The sequence below is a fragment of the Adelges cooleyi genome, unplaced genomic scaffold (genome assembly GCF_023614345.1).
Source record: "Adelges cooleyi isolate 19-005CV unplaced genomic scaffold, UGA_ACOO_1.1 ACOO_flye_CR_arks_rails_tigmint_CR_PRNA_39, whole genome shotgun sequence".
NCBI lineage: Eukaryota > Metazoa > Arthropoda > Insecta > Hemiptera > Adelgidae > Adelges > Adelges cooleyi.
The window spans coordinates 488,936-511,716 of NW_026096067.1; the positions used below are offsets into that span (position 1 = coordinate 488,936).

Genomic DNA, 22,781 nt, shown 5'->3' on the forward strand with positions numbered 1-22,781 from the left:
AATACAAAATTGGAGAAATTCAAGTGAAAAAAAGTCTCCGTTACAAAACTTTCACCAAATGTTTTACATACATATAAGTAAGTGCTGTGAAAATTTCAGAATTTTTGGTTCATGTCATAATATATTTACAGGCTCTTAAATATATCACTTTTTAGGAAAATGCCAAACTTTGAGGTTACCTATACATAAACAGAAAAAATTGTAGGTGGAAATATCACTACTAGCACTATACTAAGTTGAAAGAAGACTGATTGGCAAGTATTGTATGATCATATGCTAGCCACCAGGACAGTCCAAACCAACACAATAAGAAATCACCTATGTGTGGACCAGTATCAACAGATTAACCCACAAAAAGAAACCACAAAACTTCATAAAACTTATACCTTCCTAGCTAATGCGTCGAAGCGGAAAATAAAGCTCATTTTACTATTTTAAAATCATGTAAAGATGTAATCTTATACAAACAAACATATCTAAATACAGAATATAATATAGTACAAAACAAATGACATTAAAATCATTACTAAACCATAAAATCGATAAAATTAGAATTATTCAATTTTTTGTAGATTTTATCGTTTATTTTTCTATTAACTTCTTCAGAGGGTATTTTAGTGAGTAAGTTTTTTTTTAATAACTAAATGAATTGCAAGTCTAATACTGTTTGAAAACTTGCTTAACAGCTATCATGGTAAGCAATTTGAATAAACCTAATATTTGGTTTATTATTAAATGTACTAATAGCATAGATACAGTTGTTGTGCTCGGAGGAAAAGAATAGATAGAATTTTTCAACATTATAAGCGTACATATATATATTTTTATACATATTTTATTCAGGACATGATATCATTTTCCAAATAGGCATTCGCTGGTACCTTATAATATTATAATCCGCACATATAAATACATAGTATATTGTTATAATATTATATTGTTTAATATTACCATAATGACATCTACTAACCTAACGGTACGATCATAAGGGTTTAACGATTTATCTATAATCTCTTAACCTATACAAATATACAATAATAATAATAATAATAATAATTTAAAAAGTTTATCATCGTTTTTATAAGTAAAACGACTTAATAATTATAGTAATGTAATATATATAATATATAAAATGACTAGATTTAATAATTATTTAAAAATGTAAATGCGACGACGACGGCGGCGACCGTAACGTTGGTTTAATATCTTATCTCTATAGTCTTAATACGTTTTAACAATAATAAATAATAAATAATAATAATAATAATAAGACAATACATTGCAGCAATGCAGCAGCATACACACATTACACATTGTAGATAAATAATAATATTATGTAGCTAGTAGGTGTGATATTAGAGTTGGTTAAGTCCACGTAAAATACTTAATAAGTGATAATGATGTTATTTCGAAGAAAATCAAACAAAAGGGTAAATCGTGTAGATGTAGAAGACACGAGTGGGTTAAAGAACAATAAATAATAAAATTGTCACAAGTAAAATAATTTTTGTACAGAGATTACAAAGTCGGCCCCATTGCCGCCGTCGCATTTCTACGTTTATAATAATAATAATACATTATAAAATATGTCGTTTTCGTTGAATAAATTTAAAATGTGTATGTATATATTTATATTTTATATCCCGTTAAATGTAATACAGTATTAAATGCAAATGAATATGATATCGATGATTGTCAATATGAAATACACAACGACTTACCACCATCACAATATTGGTACACTATTTATCAACTAAACGCAACGACTAAATTTAAGGGGTTTTTATTTTTGTTTTATTCATATATATCTACTATAATTACAATACAATATAATAAAGAACAGCCGGTCTCGAAGCGAACCACACTACGAATCGTTTTTTGGATTTTATAGAATTTCCTTTTTTCCAAACCGATTTAAATAATATAATAATTATTGTTATTAATTTTAACAAATTCAAAACGGAAAACTTTGTCACGCTACAATATTAATACGAACAAAATTTCAGTAAATACGAACACATTTATCTAAAACTCTTATCTTTTTAATAATTTCAATCTAATCGTTTTGCAAAAACTAATTACTATAATTTTTTTCCTACCGAATTTTTCGCTACAACGTCTACCAATATGATGACTAATCCATATAAAATATTAATATTATTATTATTATCATCATCATTATGTACAAATAAAACGGGTTATAATATTTTATTATAGGTCGTTCGGCGGGCAGTTAATAGAAAGAAAATAAAACGAGCAATAATATATATATATATATATATATATATATATATAGGTACATAGAGGGGCGGACAGCGTGGTGGGAACCAAGTCGATATTGGTAATGGCGAATTACCCTGTGTTAATCACAACAACAAATATTAAAAAATAAACAAACAAAACAGGTAATAATAACAACTACGGTAGAGTAGAAATGTAGAACAGTTGCGGGTTTACGGTAATGGCAGTTGGCTATGCGAAGGACAATGCGTTGGCAGTTGGATATCTTTTGTGTTAGTTGAAATGATGTCTTGCAAGGAGACACGTCGCGAACCCGGACATCCGGTTCGGTTGTCAATGAAATCGCTGTTTGAAATAATCATCAGCCCTGTCTTCGGACGTTTTGCGAAAGTTTCAAATAGAATTTTAAACTAAAAGCCAGAGGGGAGGTCTTTGCTTTGTCAAACAGCAAGCAGGACGACGGCGCAAAAGGAATACAATGACATCACTTGGAATATTTCAATATCTACTCATCGGCCAACGATATCGAATATATTATAAACACAGACGGGGAAATCATCCCTATCCCATACAAGTCCATTAGGTGATCTTAGGAGACTGTTTACATGAAATCTGTAACCATTCAATACGGTTTTGCCGTCAAGTATGCGCACGACTCGATAAGTAGAAGAAAAAGGTATGTTCTCTGCCTTTTTTTTTTTTTTTAACTTAATATTTCTACCGACTCGTAAGCGGCCGACGTTATTGTTATTATTTACATATATACGCGTAGGTTATACATTACATTACGATAATAGTTAATAATTATAGCTGTTGTAAATCGATGATATTCAAGTTCAAGTCCAAGTTCAAGAAGAAGCTGCTTTGTAGTTGATCGGTCCGTACGAACGGTAGTCAACGTCGGCGTACTCCAAATCGCTGGCATCTCCTGAGTAACTGCCGGGCGTGTAAGGCTGCAAAAAAAAAAACACAACCAATCTTTTAAATATGGATTTCCCCTTTAAGTTCAATCAACATCTTGCTCTGGTATCGTTCAATTTACATGTCACCGTTTTTGTGGACAAGTATTCACAAAAGTTGCCCGTGCAATGAGAGATAGACAGAGAGAGAGACAGACAGACAAAGTAAGCCAAGAAAGGCAAATTGTTTTGTACAATAATTTAATTTGCGGGACGTGGTCACACTGAGTCGAGGAGGGTTTCAGTGATCGGTAAACGACGAATTTCGCTATCTTTATTCAATCTAGGCAGACACCGATGGAGCAACTAGAGGAGGGCTAGGGAATACAGCGATGCTCGGTTCTAAAACTATAATTTCTCATAAATAATTTTTTTCTCTACCGGTGGCTACTCAGTGATTTCAGGAGGGTTTCGGTTTGTTGACGTTCACAGCAATCCCATTTTGCTTTTATAGGGAGTGCATCATCTGGCTTTATGTAATCTGTGGGGGGTACTGACCGGCCGTCGGGAGGATTAATCCCCCAACGTAAAACTACATCTTCTAAGCATCCAAAATCCATCGTACAAAGAAGAATATTGTCTTTTGGATTCAATATATTACATCAATTACTATATATATATATATATATTTGTACATAACCCGTTTGACCGTTTATTAAATAGAGAACATACGAGGCGTCTAGTTTCAAAACCAGCTAAAACAATTTTTGAAAATTTTCACAAACAACAAATTTGATTTTTGAACCAATATATTAGTCACAATGGGTTTTCTTTGTGATTCCATAATAGTTTTTCATACCGTGTAATTAACAGTGTTGCCACACGTTTTCAAAATGTCGTTTAGCTGGTTTTGAAACATATGTTTTTTTAATGGCTTTTATTGGCATTAGTGATTTATTAGTGCGGCAAGCAGCAACGAACAATAAATACAAAAACAATCGACTTACAAGTGCGCTTGTGTTTGTTAATGGATATTGTTAGCACAGTTTAAACGTCTATCTCCCGACCGACGTCCCGGTTGAACTTAACCGAAGACATGGGATCGGCCGCAGCTGGTGTCTGATAGGTAGCGCCGCCGGGACCGTGGCCGATGACGGACACCTCGACGGGCGTGGTGAACCGGTTGAAGCGGCCGCCGCAGTCGTCGCTGTCGCTGTCGTCGTCGTCGTCGGCGTAGCCCCGGGTCCGCCGCCAGGTGGCCGACCCGCCGGGATGGTAATAGGAGGACGACAGGCTGCGCTTGGGCGGCTGCCGCTTGTGCCTGGCTCCGGCGGTGCCGGTCGTGCTGGGGCCGGCATAGCTGTTTTGGCCGCGATGGCCCAGCGTCACGTAATTGTTGCCGTTGTTGTTGGCGGCCGCCGTGGCCGACGCGCGTCTTCTGTCGTAACCGGTTTTGTAACCGTCTCCGCCGCCGCCGCCGCCACCGTCGACCACCATGCGGACACCGCGGCGGCGTCGGGTGTTATTGTATTGATGCGGCTCGTCATCTTCGGCGGCGGCCATCGCTCGGCCGCCAATGGTGTTGCTACGGCCGTAGCCGCCGGTCGAGTGCGACTGCCGCCTTCGTTTGGACGACGACGACGACGACGAGTGCACGGCGATCGGCCCGTCCGAGTCGTCGTTCTGCGGCGGCTGAATGCTGCCGGGGTGGTAATACTTGCTGTTCAGCGTGGACACGCCGTCTTCGGGCTGCAGACGCCTCTGGCTGTACATCTGCAGCTCGGGCTGTTCCCTGCGGACGGACACCCGGGTCATTTCTATCGACTGGTAAGCGGCCGGAGCGAGCGGACGGTGGTGAGTGATGATCGGCGAGTCGTACGGGTCGTAGTACAACTGCTCTTGCTGTTGCAGTTTCGGTTGTTCCGTAATCGGCTCTTGCGGCTGCTGCTGTTGCTTGAACCACACGCCGTGGGAGTTGCCGCGAAATTTCAGTCTCTCTAAATGATAGCTAATGGTTTCCAGGCTCCGGCAGCACAACTGTTGTCAGAAACAAACACACACACACACACACACACACACACAACCGTAATGTTAGTCAATGTTATTCGATATTAGTCAACGGCAAAAGCTAGTTTATATACACAACCCATCGACACATAATAGTATAAAAGCGCCGCACAACAATAATAATATACAAAAGCGTTCAGTGTCGGATCCGTGTTCAGTGTGGGGTACACATTTTGCAAGTTTGGTTTCATTAGATTTGAGTTACCATTGATTTTGTTCGATTTGCTTTAACAAATAAAGAACTATTAGCCACACACCGTGGTCCGTAGGCGTACCATGATGCATTTCTGTGGGGGGGGGGGGGTCTGCAGCAATTACGAGAATTGTGAGGGATATTCCCATATTTGTGTGTTACGAACGAAGAAAAAAAAACTGAAGCTAGAGTTGAAGCTGGAGTTGGAGATTAAGATAAAGTTAGAAATGGAACTTGAGATAACAGCTTGCTTACGAGTCTGCAACCGCGGGAGAAATTTTATGTTTTTTTAATTATATATAATGATATAAAGATGTTAAGGATATATTAGGATATACGGATATGGAAGGACATAAGGATAGGTATATAAAGATAAATTTTCGTTAGGTTTCTTGGTAACGCTGTCAACATGTTTTTTTATGGAGTGAAAGGAACTATAGCTTCCTTAACCCTCCCATCTCGCGCCCCAGGTAGATCCGACACTGAAATAGTTGTTAAAAAATTCATAAAAAAATAATAAATAAGTATACACTGAACATAATATGTACATTAAAAAAGAAGAGAAATAAAATAGAGAGAGAGAGAGGAAACGACCACCACCGATTCACCGCGTTCATTGTTATCGTACGGTTCGACCAGGTTTGTATACCTTCTGGTCGTTGATCTGAAGTAAATTTTCATAGGTCTCTTGTCCGAGTCGCTTGCGGCCCCTGGGCGCCGGCACCGGACCAAAAATCGAACCCCCCGTCGCCTGCTTGTTTTGGTCTCGGTCACCGTCGTTGTTGTTCGGGTCCGTCGCGAGGGCTTCTCCTGCCGGACCAGCGACGTTGTTCGACTTGACTCTCAACGACCTGAACTGCTGGCTGCCGGTTTTGTTTCTGACGGGCCTTTGCAAAGAACTAAATCTTTTGGCGCCGCCATCGCCTTTGTCGTCCAACGAGGCCACGGCTTGCCGCAACAACGACACGTAGCCGTTGCCTTTTGGACGGTGGATCAATAGGGGCGAGACGACCGGCAAAGGGGGTTTAGATTTTTGATGTGCATCAGCCGTTGTGGTGGTCGTCAACGGTGTTACGGTAGTGTTAGAAAACTGGACGAGAGCCGATTAATTGAAAAAAAAAAGAAAGCAAAACGAAACAAAATAAATAACACAAAAACAACAAACGAAAAATAAGCAACTAATCAAATAAAGGGTTGTCTAAAGACACCGTGCAAACGACACTTGGCGCTCTAGTGAACAATAACGCAGCAAGTTATTGTTCCTAAAAGAAATAATTGGAAAATGTAAAATTTACTAATTTGTAATCTCAGAAATGTATTGTTGTATAATTTTTTTGCACTAATCAAGATGTTTGTTAAACAAACAATTGATAAAACCATTCGTTTTACAACTGTAGCGGTTTATAGTAGAAATTATTTCCATATTACATCACAGCTTACGGAGTTGTCCACTAGGTCGCGTTGTTACTCATCGTTTGCACGAGTTTAGAGAGCGGATTTTAAGGTTTTAACAAATATCCTTCTAATATTCCATTAAGACCCGGTAAAATATTTCGTTGCAAAAATGCTTAAACCCAAAAATGATCTTTAACTCTCCAATGTAACGTTATGCTCTAATATTTGAAATGATAAATTTTCAATAAATTCTCTGCTCAATAAATTGTTCACATTTTACACAACAGAGCTGCGTAAAGCCAATAAATCTACACTCTCTTAAAAAATACCTAGTAAATCTAAAACACATGTATAATATGCAAAATCAATTTTTTCTACAAATTCTATGGTTGCTTTAACCTTGTTGAGCTCTACAATAAAGCTAATAATAAATACCTGATTGAGCGCCGGTCGCATGCCGTGGAACGGCAGATTCTCGTAGAAGTTCTTTGGTCCGTTTGATCCATTTTGCGAGGACGCTCCTGTCCCGGGCTCTTCATCGTGCTGGTGATTTCCCGGCCAGTCTAAAAAAACCAAACGCCCGTTCAAGGCACAATTAACGTGGTGAAAATCGAACATTTTACATTAATGTCATCGTTGACAGCTATCCGACTGTATTAAATAATACGCAGTGTGTCCCACGAGAGAACGACACTGCGCAGAAACCACAAAACGCGTATCTGCACAAGCGCAGTGAATGCGTTTTGGTTTCTGCGCAGGGCAGTTCTCTCGTCGGACAGATTATTTCTAGATCTTACCGCGGATTCAACGGAATGCACCCATTTACAAACTGCACGTGCACGATTCATGCAAACACACACATACACACAAAAAATATAATGCTAAATTATTTTCAATTATATTTTACGGGTTGTACCGGTAAAGTAAATGGCACCGTGTCAAAGGAACAGCTACAAAAAAACAAAATAATTCATGCATGTCGAATGGGGTTCACTGTGAAATTCTCAAAGACGCCTCTTGGGTCTGCTACGCATCATCTACTAGGTTTCATTAAAATAAACCTTAGCTAATTTCTCCTCTTCGTGGAAAACACTGAATCGTGGATATGCTTTTAGCGTTATTGATATGGAAAGTTATGTTTCATATTCAAATTGAAAGAAACCAAGAGGACGTCCAAAGAACCGATGGACAGATGGAGTAAATCAGGACTTAAAGAAATTAAGGATACTAAATTGGAGTACACCATCGAGAAGAGTGGAAGGAGGTGACGGTGGCGGCCAAAACTCTTGAACAGTTGTGATGCCAAGAAGAAGAAAAAGGCTGTGGTGCCAAATGTGACCATTGGGATGGAGATACTGTACACGGAGGGAGGGGAATGACATGGGACACCAACCGTGTTCTAGGCTGACCTTATATTTATTGTTCTCTTTGTTTAAGCCAATGCATACATCATGAAGTAACGGTTATAATTTTGATGAACATTCATCCAGATAATTTCCAACACTGATTGAACGTAATAAGGAGTTTGTGAGACATTTTTACAGCTTACATTGTTACTGTTGCATTGGAAAGACTACTACTGTAGTGTAATACAGTAGTGGATCATCTGTCTATGTTTTTTTTAACAACGTACCTGTTTTTTGAAGAGCTTTCGGATGCACCCTAGGGGGCTTTGGGTCGTCGCTATTCGACGGCCGAGACATTTGCCTGGGAGGGGGCGGCGGCGGGGGTTGCCCGGGTGTGGGTTTTTTCGACAATCCTCCTACCGCGGCCGTCCTACCGTTGGTCGCCACTCCAGGCCGGCCACGTCCGGCGGTTATGTTCATCCGCCTTATGCGGTCGGCTCTGGCCGATTGCGTTTCGTTGGCCGCCGGTTCGTTGCGCAACGCTATCATGGTGTTGTTACTGTCGGCGGCCGGCACCGCCGCGTCTTCTTGCTGGGCCTTGGTGGACGACGGACTGCCGGTGGCGAAAGATCCGTCGCATTGGCGCCGCTGCTTGACGTGCACCAACACGCCCGGCTTGAGCGGCCATTTTCCCACGGCCGAACCGGGCGGGTCGCCGGCGGCCCCGGGAGACGAGGCGGCGCCCGCCAACGGCCGTTCGGCCGAAAACTGCCTGTGGTCCGCCGGTCCGTCCTGAGGCCCGCCCGAGGCCAGTGGACTGTTGTTGGTCGCGGTTGCGCTTCCCTCGGGACTGTAAACACGCAGGAACAATACGGGTGCACGCATATTATTTTCACGTCGAATCCAAAGACAGGTGCGGACTGCGGCGGTTGCGGTAGATAGAAACGCAGACAGAGAAGACGACAGACTGCCCACCACCAAAAGCCTTTGAGCTTTACCAAAAAAAAACCAACTTACTTTTGTCGCCTTTGCTGTTTTTTGGGGCCCAAAGAAACTCGGCGATCGCTCAAAAACAACAAACTTCGACTGCGCCAAGAGGATATTCGGGACGACGAAAAAGACGGCGTGTACTTCTGTTTAACGTCTATATATATGTATAAAAAGCAACGGACATGATAAAAAAACAAGCGAACGTCACAACCGAGCAAACATGACATTGTTTTACAAAGGTAGGTATATGATTAACTAGTTACTAAGCCAGTCCGGTTTTTCAGTTCTCCGTTGTAACTATATTCGATAAGGTAACCCTAGATTAATTTTTCCGGTAGTTTGACATCTCGAAACTACTGTCCAGAAGGTCAAAACAATATCTCTAGCTTTCTACGACCGGTTTTGACGTATGGGTGTGAAACCTGGTCGGCGACTAAGGGAGATGAGGAGAAGATGAACATCTTTGAAAGAAAAGTATTACGTGGAATTTATGACTCTGTAATGGAGAGTGGAGAATATAGAAGAAAAACTAACCAAGAAATGTACCAAATGTTTAATAAACCCATTATTAGTTCGTATCTAAAGAGCAAAAGGTCAGAATGGGCGGGTCCTATTTTGAGGTCGGAAGGTAAGGCAAAAAATATGTATACTTGAAAACTCAACGGAAAAAGACCTAGGGGTTGACCGAGACAAAGATGGACGGACAGGGTGAAGATGGATCTCACGGAAATCTCGGTTGAAGCAAGGATTGAAGACAGCGAAGACAGAGATAGGTGGCGAGGAGTGGTTGAGGTAGCAAAGGTCCTAAATGGGCTGTAAAAGCTGGAAAGAAGAGGTTTGACATCTAAATCCAAATATTATGTCAAACTATACAGCCTTGGATGGAATAAGAAAACCAGCTTCGGTAAACAAGGGTATTTGGAGAAATATGGGAGTCTAAAAGAAGAGACGGTTCATAGGAGGTCACTTAAATGAGAGAGCAAACTGTTTTCATTAGATTTAGAGTTGGTCAGTCCGAGAGAAAGTGATTGAAATTACAAGGGGTTTCGTTAAGGCGAAGGGTACAATAGGAAGATGAGTTAAAATAAAAGGAATTGAAGGCATGAGTGAAAAGAAACCTACGACCAACACAAAATCTGGTAAATGAGACAATAAGGGATCTAAGCAAAGAAAAGTTCCAGAACCATGGACGACGGGAAATTGCTGGAGAAATCTATCCATACCAAGTAGCATAATTTCCAAGAAGATAATTCCACTTAGATCGCCAGATCTAAAAACAGCTTTAAGAAAATTTGGGAGAGATCACAGAGGGTGTAACTTAGAAAGAGGAGGGATAGGTGTAGTGACTAGTAGAGAATGCTAACTTATATGCAACTTCATTACCATCCAGATATTTTGTTTAAACGGTTAACAAAATATCAGATGGTTAAACTACCGGATAAAATAATACGGAAGTTAGCTATCCAGCATAGTTAAATAAAGAATTGAAAAGCCGGACATCAGGCCTTCGGAAAAAATAGGGGAAAACACTAAAACTTACCTTTGAGTCCGGTTCGTATCCTAAATATTAACGTTAACGGCTACATGCATATATGCCTGGAGACCTCGACAAGCCCGGTAGGGGAGGAGTTTATCAGGGGTTGTAAAACAAATACATTAGCTATGAAAAAACCCTGAGACTTTGGCTGGTCCAATGTCAATTCTGTAAAAAGATAAGAATTTGTTGCCTCTAACGTAGGTTATTTCGGAAAGCGATTTTCATTTAAAATTTTCGCAACTAGATAAATTTAATTTGAAAACTGTTCAATACTAAAACGCATTTTTTTTTCATAAAATATGCAAAAAAATATACAATCCGTTTCCAACATAACCTAGTAAAATATCCTAAGAACCTGAATATCTTTATACAAGATTAAAATTGGACCATCCTTAATAGTCAAAATACCCCAAATATTCGCTAACCTAGCAATTTCTTTTAACTGTCCCAACTTCTATTTGGTTTGCGGTTGGCGGATAATACCATAAACCTGAATTTATCAAATTCCTCGGTATAAAATGGTATCTAATTTTCGGATATAAGATATGATTTTCATCGAGAAATGTCTAAAGATTAGATTATTGTTGTACATTTTTGAGAAGACTGTCTAATCTGATGGTGGACAAATGACTCTACTATCAACTGTCGAATGTTAAGTTCTCACAAACTATATCTCTAATAAGTATTTGTAATTTGAAAACTAAAGGACACACAATATGCGGCATCAGCCGGGCTCGTCGCGATCGCCTCAAACGCTCTCTACATGTATCATGTTCGAGATAATATCAACATTATTATTATTTATAATCACATTTTTGACTACCGTCTCGACGCCTGCATCGCCTGCACAACAGGTAGAACAGCAAAATGAGGACAGCCAAAACGATCAAAATCAAAATCGCCAACGCCACCACCACTATCCATCCGCTTTGAATGATGCCCACGCCGCCAAGACCGATCATGACCAGCAGTTGTTTCCACCAAGGTACGTCACCTTTAAAACACAAAAAGGCCATTTTAATGCTAGAAACAAAAAAAAAATGAAATAATATAATATTATAGCTATTATCGTCAATTCACACACTACACCGACGACTATTAGTATTGGTTTTAATTACTCACTTTTCCGGTAAGCTATTAACAAAAAAAAAAAACCAAACGTTTAGAGTGTTATAATGTTAGTATACTGAAAATACATATTTTATTAACAATAATCAATAGATGGGTTAGGTGTGCAGACTCGTGGGCGCAAGTAAGGTAAAATCAAAAGCCAAATAAAGCCACCAATATTTTATCGTAACTACCTTAAACCGTATGTGCCCGTATTAAAAACTTATTTTAGAATTTCAAATATATTTCAAACAAAATCAAGTAATGCAGCTGAATTTATTTGTATACACCTCGATTTGTCTACAATTTTCCTTCCCTCTATCTACAATATCTTCCTTTACCTACCTCAAAATGTATATATATATATATGTATATTCATACAATCCCTCCCCTCTCCTCATATGCTATTAATTTTCCTTCCTTCCTCTATCTAAAATCCCCCAACTATCCTGTCCGTTTGTCACTGATTTCTTATCTTCTGACTCTGTCTTATCTGGAGCCACTATCATCTATCTTGGTCACCAGTATACATGAATATACAGGGTGATCCAACTAACGTAAAACATTCATTTTCTATGAAAACATGAATATTTTGAGAATTTTTTTTCCTTAACTTTTAGGCACATATTTTACTACATATTTCAAAATCTTTTATAATGACTTCCTAGTTGTTAAAATATTATTGCCAATTGGACAATGCAAACATAAATATGAATTATATGTACTACCGGTTTTGGAAAATCGAAGAAACATGATAATTGTTAAGAAGAAATGTAGTATTTTTACAAAGTCGTAGCTAATGAACAGATAAATGAAAATAAAAAAATTCAAACGCTAACATATTTTTAAATTTGTTGTCTACAAATTTATGTAATTAAAAGCATATTTGACCATTAAAAAAAAATCAATAATCCCCATTTTTGGCTTATAAGGATTGGTGATAGAAATTTTTAAAATATTTAAAAATGTAGTAAAATGTACTTACAAGTTAAGGAAAATGTTTTTTTTTTCAAAATAATCATATTTTCAAAGAAAATGAGTGTCTTACGTTAGTTAGATCACCCTGTATATACTACACATTTAACTGTGTACTCAAAAAATGAAGCCTGGCCCCATACGCAATTGAGCACAATGTTTACACTATATTAGCATTCTTTCATTGTGGTATTACTATAAGGTGAATTACTATTATCATATCACAATGAAATATTTATAACATAATCTAACCATCGCTCTCACTGTATATGGCGGCCAAATCACATAATAAATGGAAAGCTATTGAGTAAACTAAAATCGGCAGCCATTTTCTGCGTAGGTCCGAAATAAATGAGTTATTTGTATTTATATATTAATATATGAACGTATAATATGACGTTAGGTTAGGTTAGATTAGGTGGGTTAGGTTAGGTAGGTTAGGTTAGGTTAGGTTTGGTTAGGTTAGGTGGATTAGGTTAGGTAGGTTAGGTTAGGTTAGGTTAAGTTAGGTTAGCACTAAAAGTGACGTAGCGTTTTTACTTTCCAATGAAAATCGGTACACAAAACGGTTGCCATTTTTTTTTAAATCCGAATACGCGTTCCCCATAATACCGAGTTCAGGGTGCCTTCCCCGAAAACCATATGCCCGTTTCAAAATTTCAGAGGGGGGGAATTCGAAAAGCGTTAAACCCGCACATACCTTGTACAATCATGCTGCACATGTCCGAGCCCACGTTGTTGACGACGTTGCAGACGTAAGTCCGCGGTCCGTCGCTGTTGTCGTCGAGGATGACGACACTGACGTTGGTCGCGGCCGAGCTGAGTCCGTCCGCTTCGGTCTGGCCGGCGACCGGTTCGCCCCACGTGACGATTGTCTCCTCCGTGACGGGGAACGTTGACGGCGAGTCCGTGTCGCTCTGGTTGTCGCGCCTGAGCGTGGACCAAGTGAACTGCACTTGTCCCGGGTTGGACGTGACCGTGCAAACCAGTATCCTGCGGTCCGGGTCGTCCGTCTCGACCACGGGCTCTTCGTCTTCGTTGCGCGGGTTGTTCTTGAGTACGGTGTTGATGATGGGCTCGGCTTCGGGGTCGGACACTTTCAACAGTCTCATCTGGCAGCTCGGTTTGTCTGAATTGAAATAATAATAATAATTAATTGAAGAAAAAACACCAGCAGAGCCGGCGGAATCGTCTCCGTATGCCAGATTAAAAAAATAATATTGGTAAAACGACTACGATGAGTGTAAGTGGTGCCAGTAAACTAGTATATTTATAAATAATATGTAACGCGTGTACGTTCACTGGCGCGACTTGCACTCGTGTTACAACCTAGTTTTTATTATAATATTATGTTACAGTGTTTTTACAATGCCGTTTGGAGACAATTGGACGGTGGAAACCGCGAAATACGTGGATTCGATTAAGGTTGGATTCACCGTATTCGTCAATAACAAATATCTTTTTAATTCCCTTAATATGTAGACAACAAATCTAAAAACAATTTAACGTTGGGATTTTTAATTTTCATCATTCTGTATGTGCTGCCCATAAAATTCATATTTATATTTACATTGTTCAATGGGTGAGACCACCAATAATCAGACAAAATGAAATATTTGTAGATAATGATAGACAAGCGGACCTTGTCTATCTATTCAAACAGTGACGGTGGTCAATATTGTTATTTAATGGGAAACTGTTGTGCTACTGTTGTAAAAACCGAACGAATATTGATATTAAGTTCATATACTTCACAATGTCATAGCAAACGAAGAAATTGATGACAATTAAACATTTAAAACCTAACATTTTTTAATAATTGTTGTCCACATAACAATTCCATGTGAATTCTATAAATTAAAACCATATGTTTCCATTTGAAAAAACTCCAGAAAGTCCATATTTGTTTTACGTATTAGGGATAAAGGTAAAAAAAATTATAATTAGTAAAATATGTGCCTACAAGTATAACATAATATACTACAAAATAGTGAATTATTTTGTGTTTTACAATATTAGTACAAAAATCTAATTCCCCCCCCCCTAAAATTAACACATATGTCATTAATAAATAAATCAGATGCGGACTGGACGGTAATTGAATATGTTTTGGTAAAGTTCTGAAAAGTCTAAGCCCTAAACCCCCAAATTACACGAAGAGTTATCGATGGTTAGGTTAGGTGCTTTACTTTTACTAACTTCCAAATCCTTCTTCCCCGATTTTTAAAGCTTCCTTTTTTACATTTCTGAAATTCAAACCGTTTGCATCAGTTTCGCTCATTTTTCCTGCAACTACAACCTTCCTCTTATACGTCAATTTCTTATATTCTGTGTAACCTACTCATTCGAAACACACATTTTCACAGTCACTTTCGTTCATAATTGTTAGACTTACTACCGTTTTATACAACTTTCCTTTCACCCCGAGCGTCATCTTTCTGCCCCACTACACTCCCGTACCTCATCGGCCTCAACCAACCACACTTTATTCTAGTCACCTTCTTAAAATTCCACCATTCCATTGATCACAAAGGGCTCTCCCCTTGCTCTCCTAGTATAATAATCCCAGTCTCTTTCTATAAACCTCCTCGTTGATGAACTCAAGCTCTAGTGTTTTGTATTACAGTTACTTACTCGCAATCCAATTTTCTTCAACCCCCCCCCCTTTTCGTTTCTATAGTTCATCTCCTGACACACCACGTTCTTGGTGGTTCGTACAATGTAATGCTAGGTATTTTCCCACCTACCCCCGGTCTAGTCCGTCCCTGAACTTGACTTGAAGTTGGTTTTTGTAGAAAATGTGTACTTACACATGACGTCCAAGTAGGTGGTGATGGTAGCGGCGCCGTGCGCGTTGTGAGCCACGCACATGTAGTTGCCGGCTTGCTGTCTGGTCACGGCCGAGTTCAAAACCAGCCAGTTGTTGGAGTTAACGGTGTTCAAGCGGACCATCTGCGAAGAGCCAGATTGCTGTGGAGCCGATTGCTGTTGCGAAGAGACGTTTGCCAAGTTGTTCGAAGATTCCTGTTTCTGGAAGTACCATTCGAAAGACGGACCCGGATGGGCGTCGGCGTTGCAAAACACTTTTTCCGGTATGTTGCCCTCGTTCACGTGCACCACGGACTTTGACACGGACATGTTGGCCGGCGGATCTGCAAGCATAAAGATGCAAAAATCATAGGGAGCTCATCCGAACACTTACAGTCAAAACGCGTCTAACTTAGCTTCGTCACAATTGGATGGGGGGTTAATGTCGGCGTGAATTGGCTTAAAATACAAATTTTAGGAAGGTCTATAGCGTCCAGTCGGCCAAGTATAACGTTAATAGATAAAACACACTGTGAACATGGCCTGAGTACCGTTGGCTTCATAAGACGTAAACATTATTTATTTTGCTTAAGTTAGGTTTATCCTGGAGTATGGTCTCCATTTCAAAATAGGAAAATCAATAGAACAGAATCCGGCACACAATAAAGATTTTTACATAATATGTTATATTATATTCCTTATTTCTGCAATAAAAGTTTACTATTGAGATGTCCACTCTTTCCTCGAGAAGAAAATACCATGATATGGCTAGGATTTATAGTATATTAAATAATACAATATTAATTGCCCAGAAATTTAAAGTCAGATGAGTTTTCACGTTTCCCTTACAAATTAAGAGCACACATTTAGGCGTTTTTTTCGTTAAAAAATGTACTGTAAAAAAACTCTTAGCATAATGCGAATGAAGCGTATTTGGAAAGAGGAGGTACCTGAAAAGAAGCTTCGAACTCATCTCTAAATAGATGGTAAAAAATAAAAAATATTTAATAAGTCGCTGTATTTTGGCAAATTATAGCGTGCCACAATTTAACCACATTAAACGCTAGTCGACAGTTTGTAGCAAAAACAAAAACCTAGTATTTACTATCAATTGTATAGATGTAGAGTCGTAAATTAAATTTAGGCGTTGAACTAAATTAGACGATTTTTGAAATGTAAATATAAACAAATTGGAAATTCATTCTAATTTGACTATACATAAGGGACCGTCGGGGCAATATCCTGACGATAAAAGCCAAACGAGCAAATGTACATAATTTTTCGGTTCGGCGACCTATGATTTGTTGCAATTAACATGGCAAAAAAATGTACTTACATTCGACCGAGAAATGCATGATGGATTCGGGTACGCCTTCGCCCACAGAATTTCCCGAACTCCGGCAACTGTACATGGCGGAGTCGGTTGCCGGATCCAAGCCGGTTCGGCCGGTCTGACCGTTTGTCCAGTTCTCCAAACGCCACACCAACGTTGAACGTACGGCTTCGAAATCGTTTTTCAACCGTTCGGCCTGCATGTATTCCGTAATTATCATGTACCTGCAACGATCCACAAAAAAAAATGAATACACATATCACACAAGTCCTTCCCCAGCCTCCCCCCCCCCAAAAAAATAAGCTTGTTACAGTGTAGTCGGGTTATAGTGGGTCAGGGAAGGTCATAAATCTAATTAATAATACAATGGAACATCAAAAGTGTTTTTCAATTTTTTTTTTGAGGAGTATTTACTTAATAACAAAAAAAAGTTTGACTAAAGATTTTTGAGAAAATTTCATATGTTAAGCTCCTATCTAGATCTAGAGTAGGTCTAATTATCTTACCTTAACCCCCGAAACTACGCATAAAAATAAAATAAAAAGACTCCTCCTACTTGTCTACAGGAAAGAGTTTATGATATTTGTTTTTGGTTTGTCGACGTTTATCGGTAGTACTACGTTTAAAGGATGTCCCATACAAATTTGGAACTGATTCGACTATTTTTAATAAAGTTATAGAGCTATGTGATTTTAAGTTGAAAAACGAGTGAATTTTTTGGGTATTTTTCCAGATTTTCGGACCAATTTTAGTACCTTTCAGGTATGGTTTTGAACAAAAAAAATATGTGTTTACTTTAGTCTGTCCGCGACGTTGTTTATTGGATCGATGGGCACGCCCTGCCTCAACCATTCCACGGTACACAACGGATAACATTCGACGGTACAAGACGCGTTCACGTGGGTGTCGTTGAAAGCCACGCCCTTGTATTGCGGGGGTCCGAGGATGTAGTTGGGGGGAGCTGTAAAACGAATAATTCAATTGACATTAGCATAATATTTTATAGGCCGCGATCAGAGCCAGATTCCGGGTGTCCAAAATTTTCAGGTGATCTCAGTTTTAAGCACGGTAGGATTTACGTTACAAATCCTACCGTGCTAAAAATAATTGAGATCTCAGGCGTATTGGACAAGGTCTTATAAGACAAGGTCTGGACTATATCCGGACCGGTCCTGTCCTATTTTGTTATCACATGTGCGCTCTTACCGTATACTTCTATGTAGACGGGCTCGGACATGGTGAGGCCTCCCAGGTTGTATGCGGCACACGTGAAATTCGCTCTGGTCTCCAAGGAAACGTGGTCGACAAACCATTCGGCGGTGGCCGGCGAACCGTTGGTGTTCACGTTGTAACTGTTGTGGTTGTTCATCATTATCTGATGGCCGTCCCTGTACCACGAATAGTTGGTTGGGAAATCTGGTCTGCCCAAATATTGGGTGTTGCATTTGAGCGTAACGTTGCGACCTTTGATGACGCGGCGTGGACTGAACTCCAGCGTCACAGGACCAGGCGCGACTGTTTATTACATGAAAAATAAACACAAGCGTCGGATCATTAAGCATAATAGGCACTTGTTCATAAGACCACATCAAAACCATATAATGTTCATCAATCATACAATCATGGATATGTTTTCCTCTCCTCTTCCTGACCTATGCCACAGTCTTCCCCTACCCTCTTTCCACCTATCCAATACAAATTTAACAAAAATAATCTTATTCCAACAACGGCTACTCTTTTTCAAATACGGAGTTACCAGACTTGGTTATAAGATCGTGTCTTTCATTTATCATTTTCATTTATCTTCTACATCTCGTTCAAACACCCCAGCTATCCTCATATCACTCTCTATTCCATACCATCGCGGCCTATTATCTCTCTCATTTTCTCCACAATTGACGCAACCCCTAGACTCCCCCTTGTGCATTTATTTCTTATTCTATCTTCCCTAGTCACTCCGCTCGTCCATCTTAATCCATCTCATCCTACCTCTTTCCGCAGCCCTAAAGCATATCCGTGTTGACATACCAACGATGAAATCGACTTACAGTAAACGTCCAGCAGCCTTTGTTCGGACATGCGGGTCAACAATCCGGCAGAGTTGCGGGCGCGACACGAGTAGTTGCCGTGCATGTTCTTCGACACGTCAATCAACACCAGTTCCCTGTCGTTGCACATCATCCTGGACTGTCTCTTGGAACCGTCTCCGGTGTCGTCGTCCTGCGAGCTGCGCATCACCATCATCATCTCCTCGTCGTAGTCGCCGGGCGCCACGTTGTTGGGGTCGTAGTAGAATTTGCTTATGCCGCCGCCGCCGTTGTTCTCGTCCTCGGTCTCCGAATCGTGACCGACCAGCTGACTGCAGTTGGGCAATTTCAGCTGCTTGCCGTTCCAGTACCAGTGCACGGTGGTCAGGTTCAACGACGAGTCGTACGTGCCGTCGGCCTTGACGCCTTCGCCGTCCACGACAACGCCGCCGTCGTCCGGGTCGACTATGCACCGCATGGTGATGTTGACGTGATCGGTTTCCAGTATGGCCGGCCTGTACGGATGGAGCGCTTTCTTTTTCTCATCGTCAGTCTTATGTTTCTTGCTCTTGTCGTTCGTCTTCGCGTTATCGTCGTCCCCGTCCGGATCCGAGTCTTCTTGGTCGTCGATCGACACATCCAATTTCACTCGAGGAGCGTCTGCAAACCAGAAAAAAACGGTAACAGTTACATTCCCAATAAAATAAGTTGTAAGTATAATAATAACGACTGTTTCTTGTAGCCTTAAATTGCAAAAAAGTTAATAATAATAATAATATTGTAATATAAATACATATTATTATTATAATACAAGATGTACGATGGAACCTCCTTCTTTTTAAAAAGCTTATCACCAACGAAAAAGGTCGTAAGTATAGATACTACTTTTTTGTAATAGCTTATCCCCATCGAACAAGGTCGTAAGTATACTCGTAGATACTACTTTTTTTCTAAGGTAGTATCTCAAAAAAAACCATGAAAGTCTACTTTTTTTTCTTTTTTTTTAATATTTTTTAGTAACACAAACTCTATAACATGTATCCAAATTTTCAAACTGATATGTTAAAAAACAGAATAAGAATTTAATCCTGAAAAGTTGCAAAAAACGAGATATGACCTTTTTCGTTGGGGCACTCGATACATATTATGTTAACTCTTATCTCTTATCAATTATCACTTATCTTTTATCACTAATTGAAAATGAAAGTGTAACGCGAAAATGGCGACATAAAATGTCTTGTACCCAGCCCAATAGCACGTTTATGTTAATAGAATGTTAAATACATACGGTTTTACCATCGTTGAAATACACAAGTTAACGCACAATATTAGTAAGGTTAATGAATATAACGTATAGTTATTTAATGCTCGAGCCATTTAACGCTATTTCTAAAAAATCTGATTTAATTCATACTGGCTCCAAGTGCTAGTCATATAAGTTTAAAAAACTTTGCAGTCCGTTTAGTTAGCCACATATTTAAGAGTCAGTAAAATTTGTTAACATTGAGATAGACGTGTTGTCAATACAATTAGGTTCCTATCAACCCTTTTCCTAAACTTATCGCGTATGAATTTATAAAAGGAATAATATAAACCGGGCAAGTTACCAATTGTGTATAAAGATAATAATAACGCAAATTTTTTTTTTAAATATAAATTCAACGCGTGTGGCGCAACGAATGGCCTTCAATTCGTGTACATGATTATACATCTCTATTCACTTAATTCTTGGCTAGTAGACTATTGTTGGCTCTATTCGATTTTCGTAGGAGATCTAAAGTGCAGATAAATTATTTTGAAAATAAGTTTTTTTAAAAGGCAACGAGCCAACAAAATAAATAATAAAATACAATAAAAGAAATATTTAAATTTGAACAAAACGAAATAACACTAATTTGATACTATTTCAGTTCTATTGTACTGTTTGTACTATATATATATATACATTTTTTTTTTTGGTGACATCGAAATAAGTGAAATCTTATGAAGTAAGCAAAAAGGTGAGCTGCAGTTTGACTAAAACGCCGAAATTACATTTTTCTGGTATACATTTTTAATTTGATTATCGGCTAACCTAACATTTCAATATGTATCATGGGAAGTAACGTGGCAAATTTACTTTCCATGAAATTGGTACAAAAAATGGCTGCCTCCCGGGTTGGGACATTTATAAATCTTAACAAGCGTTCTATATATCGATTTCAGTGGTTCTGTACGATATTACAGCTCTATTTAATTTTGCCGTATGCTTCAAACTCAATTTTTCCTAATTTTATTTCTTTTAAATTTCAAGCTATCATATTTACTAAAAAATTTCAACAAAAAAAAAAAATGACCATAACTTTCAGCCTATACCAAATACTCACAATTCACTGTTAACCGTATGGTGTTGGTGGAATTGGCCGGGCCCACAGAGTTGCGGACAGAACACCTGTATTCTCCAGAAGCACTCCTGTGGGCGTGCTCTATAAGTAGAACCGTATCGTTTATCCTGATGTATTTCATGGCGTTTGACAGTACCCTGCGTCCTCCGGCGCGGTCTCGGTCTTCCACGTTTACCTCCTCACCGTCTCGGAACCTGTGTAGAATTTATTCATTACATATGCCGATTATTGTTTTAAAGTAATGACCTGACATTTATACCAGCTTGTACGCAATAGTAAAGTAAACAGAAGGACTAAAACCAGTATGACCACACACACAAAAAGTCTTCATTGTCTAGTGGTATTCTATATGGTTCATGAAGGAGCTTAGAAAGAAAGTCCATAAGAATTGGGTCGGAAACTTGAATAGTGGAGAGAAGCGCTTGAAGGGAAATGACTGAAGATTGATAGTAGTAAAACGGAGGCAGTCGTGTTTGATTATGGAGAATGCAAATCGGTGATGTTGAAGTGTGTGAGGTTGATAGATTCAAGTACTTAGGATTAGTAGTTAAAAAAAAATGGTGGCTATGAGTAGGACGTGAAAAATAGGACAAATTGGATGGATGAAGTGGAGGAAAGTGTCAGGGGTTTTGTGTGACAGGATAAGATGTTCTGGTATGTTTTTCTTCTAACTAGGCACACTGGCTTTAGTCCTTCTGTTTGCGTCACATTAAAACCACTATTACAGCCACTCCACGGTGACTTGTCAGTAATTGGTCTGTCCGGTAGTATTATTATAGTCATATGGTTCACACGGCAATCTTACCATTTGATCGTAACCGGGTTCATGGGGTTGGCGGTGTATTCGCATCTCATGAACACAGTTTGCGTTTCGTTTACAACAATTTTCGATGGCCGGGTCAGCCAAACGGTAGGCAGGTCTGCAAAATTGTACGGTAGAGTAAGAAAATACGTGAAATAAATAATTAAAAAAATATACTATTATCACAGGTTAGGTAAAACAAGATAGTGCATTCGCCATTGAAATCGTTGGATTGCTGAAAATATAGAAAAAAACCAAAACCTTCAAGGTGAACACTGGTAGAGAATACAAATTCTCAATACTGTTGAGGATAGTTTCAGTTATCAGAGAAATGGTGGAGAGCACCGTCTGGTTTTATCTAAACTGTGTTGTTGTCGAATCAAATTTACTGACATTTCACACGTATGGTCATGTTCACAGTGAGCGGTTGTTGCGCCGTGCCAGGTTTTTCTTCTCCAATCGAATTGTAGGCGTCACACCTAAGAATCGAACCGTCTTGACGTCTGTGCAACGCGGCCATTTCCAGTTGGCTGTGAGTGTCCCTGGTGCCGTCGATCTGTGACAGTGACAATACACAGGTTTAGTAATTGAAAACGACACACACACTATTAACATAGCCGGGGTGTGGGCGTCACACAAAGGAGCACAGTTCACCAAAATCCTAGCCAAAATGA

At 39.2% G+C, this 22,781-nt stretch overlaps 1 protein-coding gene across 10 annotated transcripts in view; it reads right to left on the reverse strand.

Moving 5' to 3' along the window:
- Positions 1-22,781, reverse strand: part of LOC126841559 (uncharacterized) — a 64,625-nt gene that overhangs the window by 12,186 nt on the left and 29,658 nt on the right. Inside the window, exons 7-23 of one of the 10 annotated variants that reach the window (XM_050578129.1) lie at positions 22,501-22,663; positions 22,111-22,225; positions 21,288-21,499; positions 18,943-19,581; positions 18,101-18,409; positions 17,690-17,855; positions 16,898-17,118; positions 15,564-15,905; positions 13,454-13,882; positions 11,791-11,802; positions 11,492-11,662; positions 9,159-9,285; positions 8,429-8,991; positions 7,231-7,358; positions 6,050-6,490; positions 4,148-5,177; positions 802-3,194 (exon numbers count right to left, since the gene is read on the reverse strand). In XM_050578129.1, coding sequence (XP_050434086.1) covers positions 4,188-5,177; positions 6,050-6,490; positions 7,231-7,358; positions 8,429-8,991; positions 9,159-9,285; positions 11,492-11,662; positions 11,791-11,802; positions 13,454-13,882; positions 15,564-15,905; positions 16,898-17,118; positions 17,690-17,855; positions 18,101-18,409; positions 18,943-19,581; positions 21,288-21,499; positions 22,111-22,225; positions 22,501-22,663 — 5,028 coding nt within the window. In that variant the 3' untranslated portion in view covers positions 802-3,194; positions 4,148-4,187. Of the gene's footprint in view, positions 1-801; positions 3,195-4,147; positions 5,178-6,049; positions 6,491-7,230; positions 7,359-7,415; positions 7,625-8,428; positions 8,992-9,158; positions 9,286-11,479; positions 11,663-11,790; positions 11,803-13,453; positions 13,883-15,563; positions 15,906-16,897; positions 17,119-17,689; positions 17,856-18,100; positions 18,410-18,942; positions 19,582-21,287; positions 21,500-22,110; positions 22,226-22,500; positions 22,664-22,781 lie in introns of those variants that run through there. The other 9 variants (XM_050578127.1, XM_050578128.1, XM_050578130.1 and 6 more) reach the window with 9 other exon arrangements.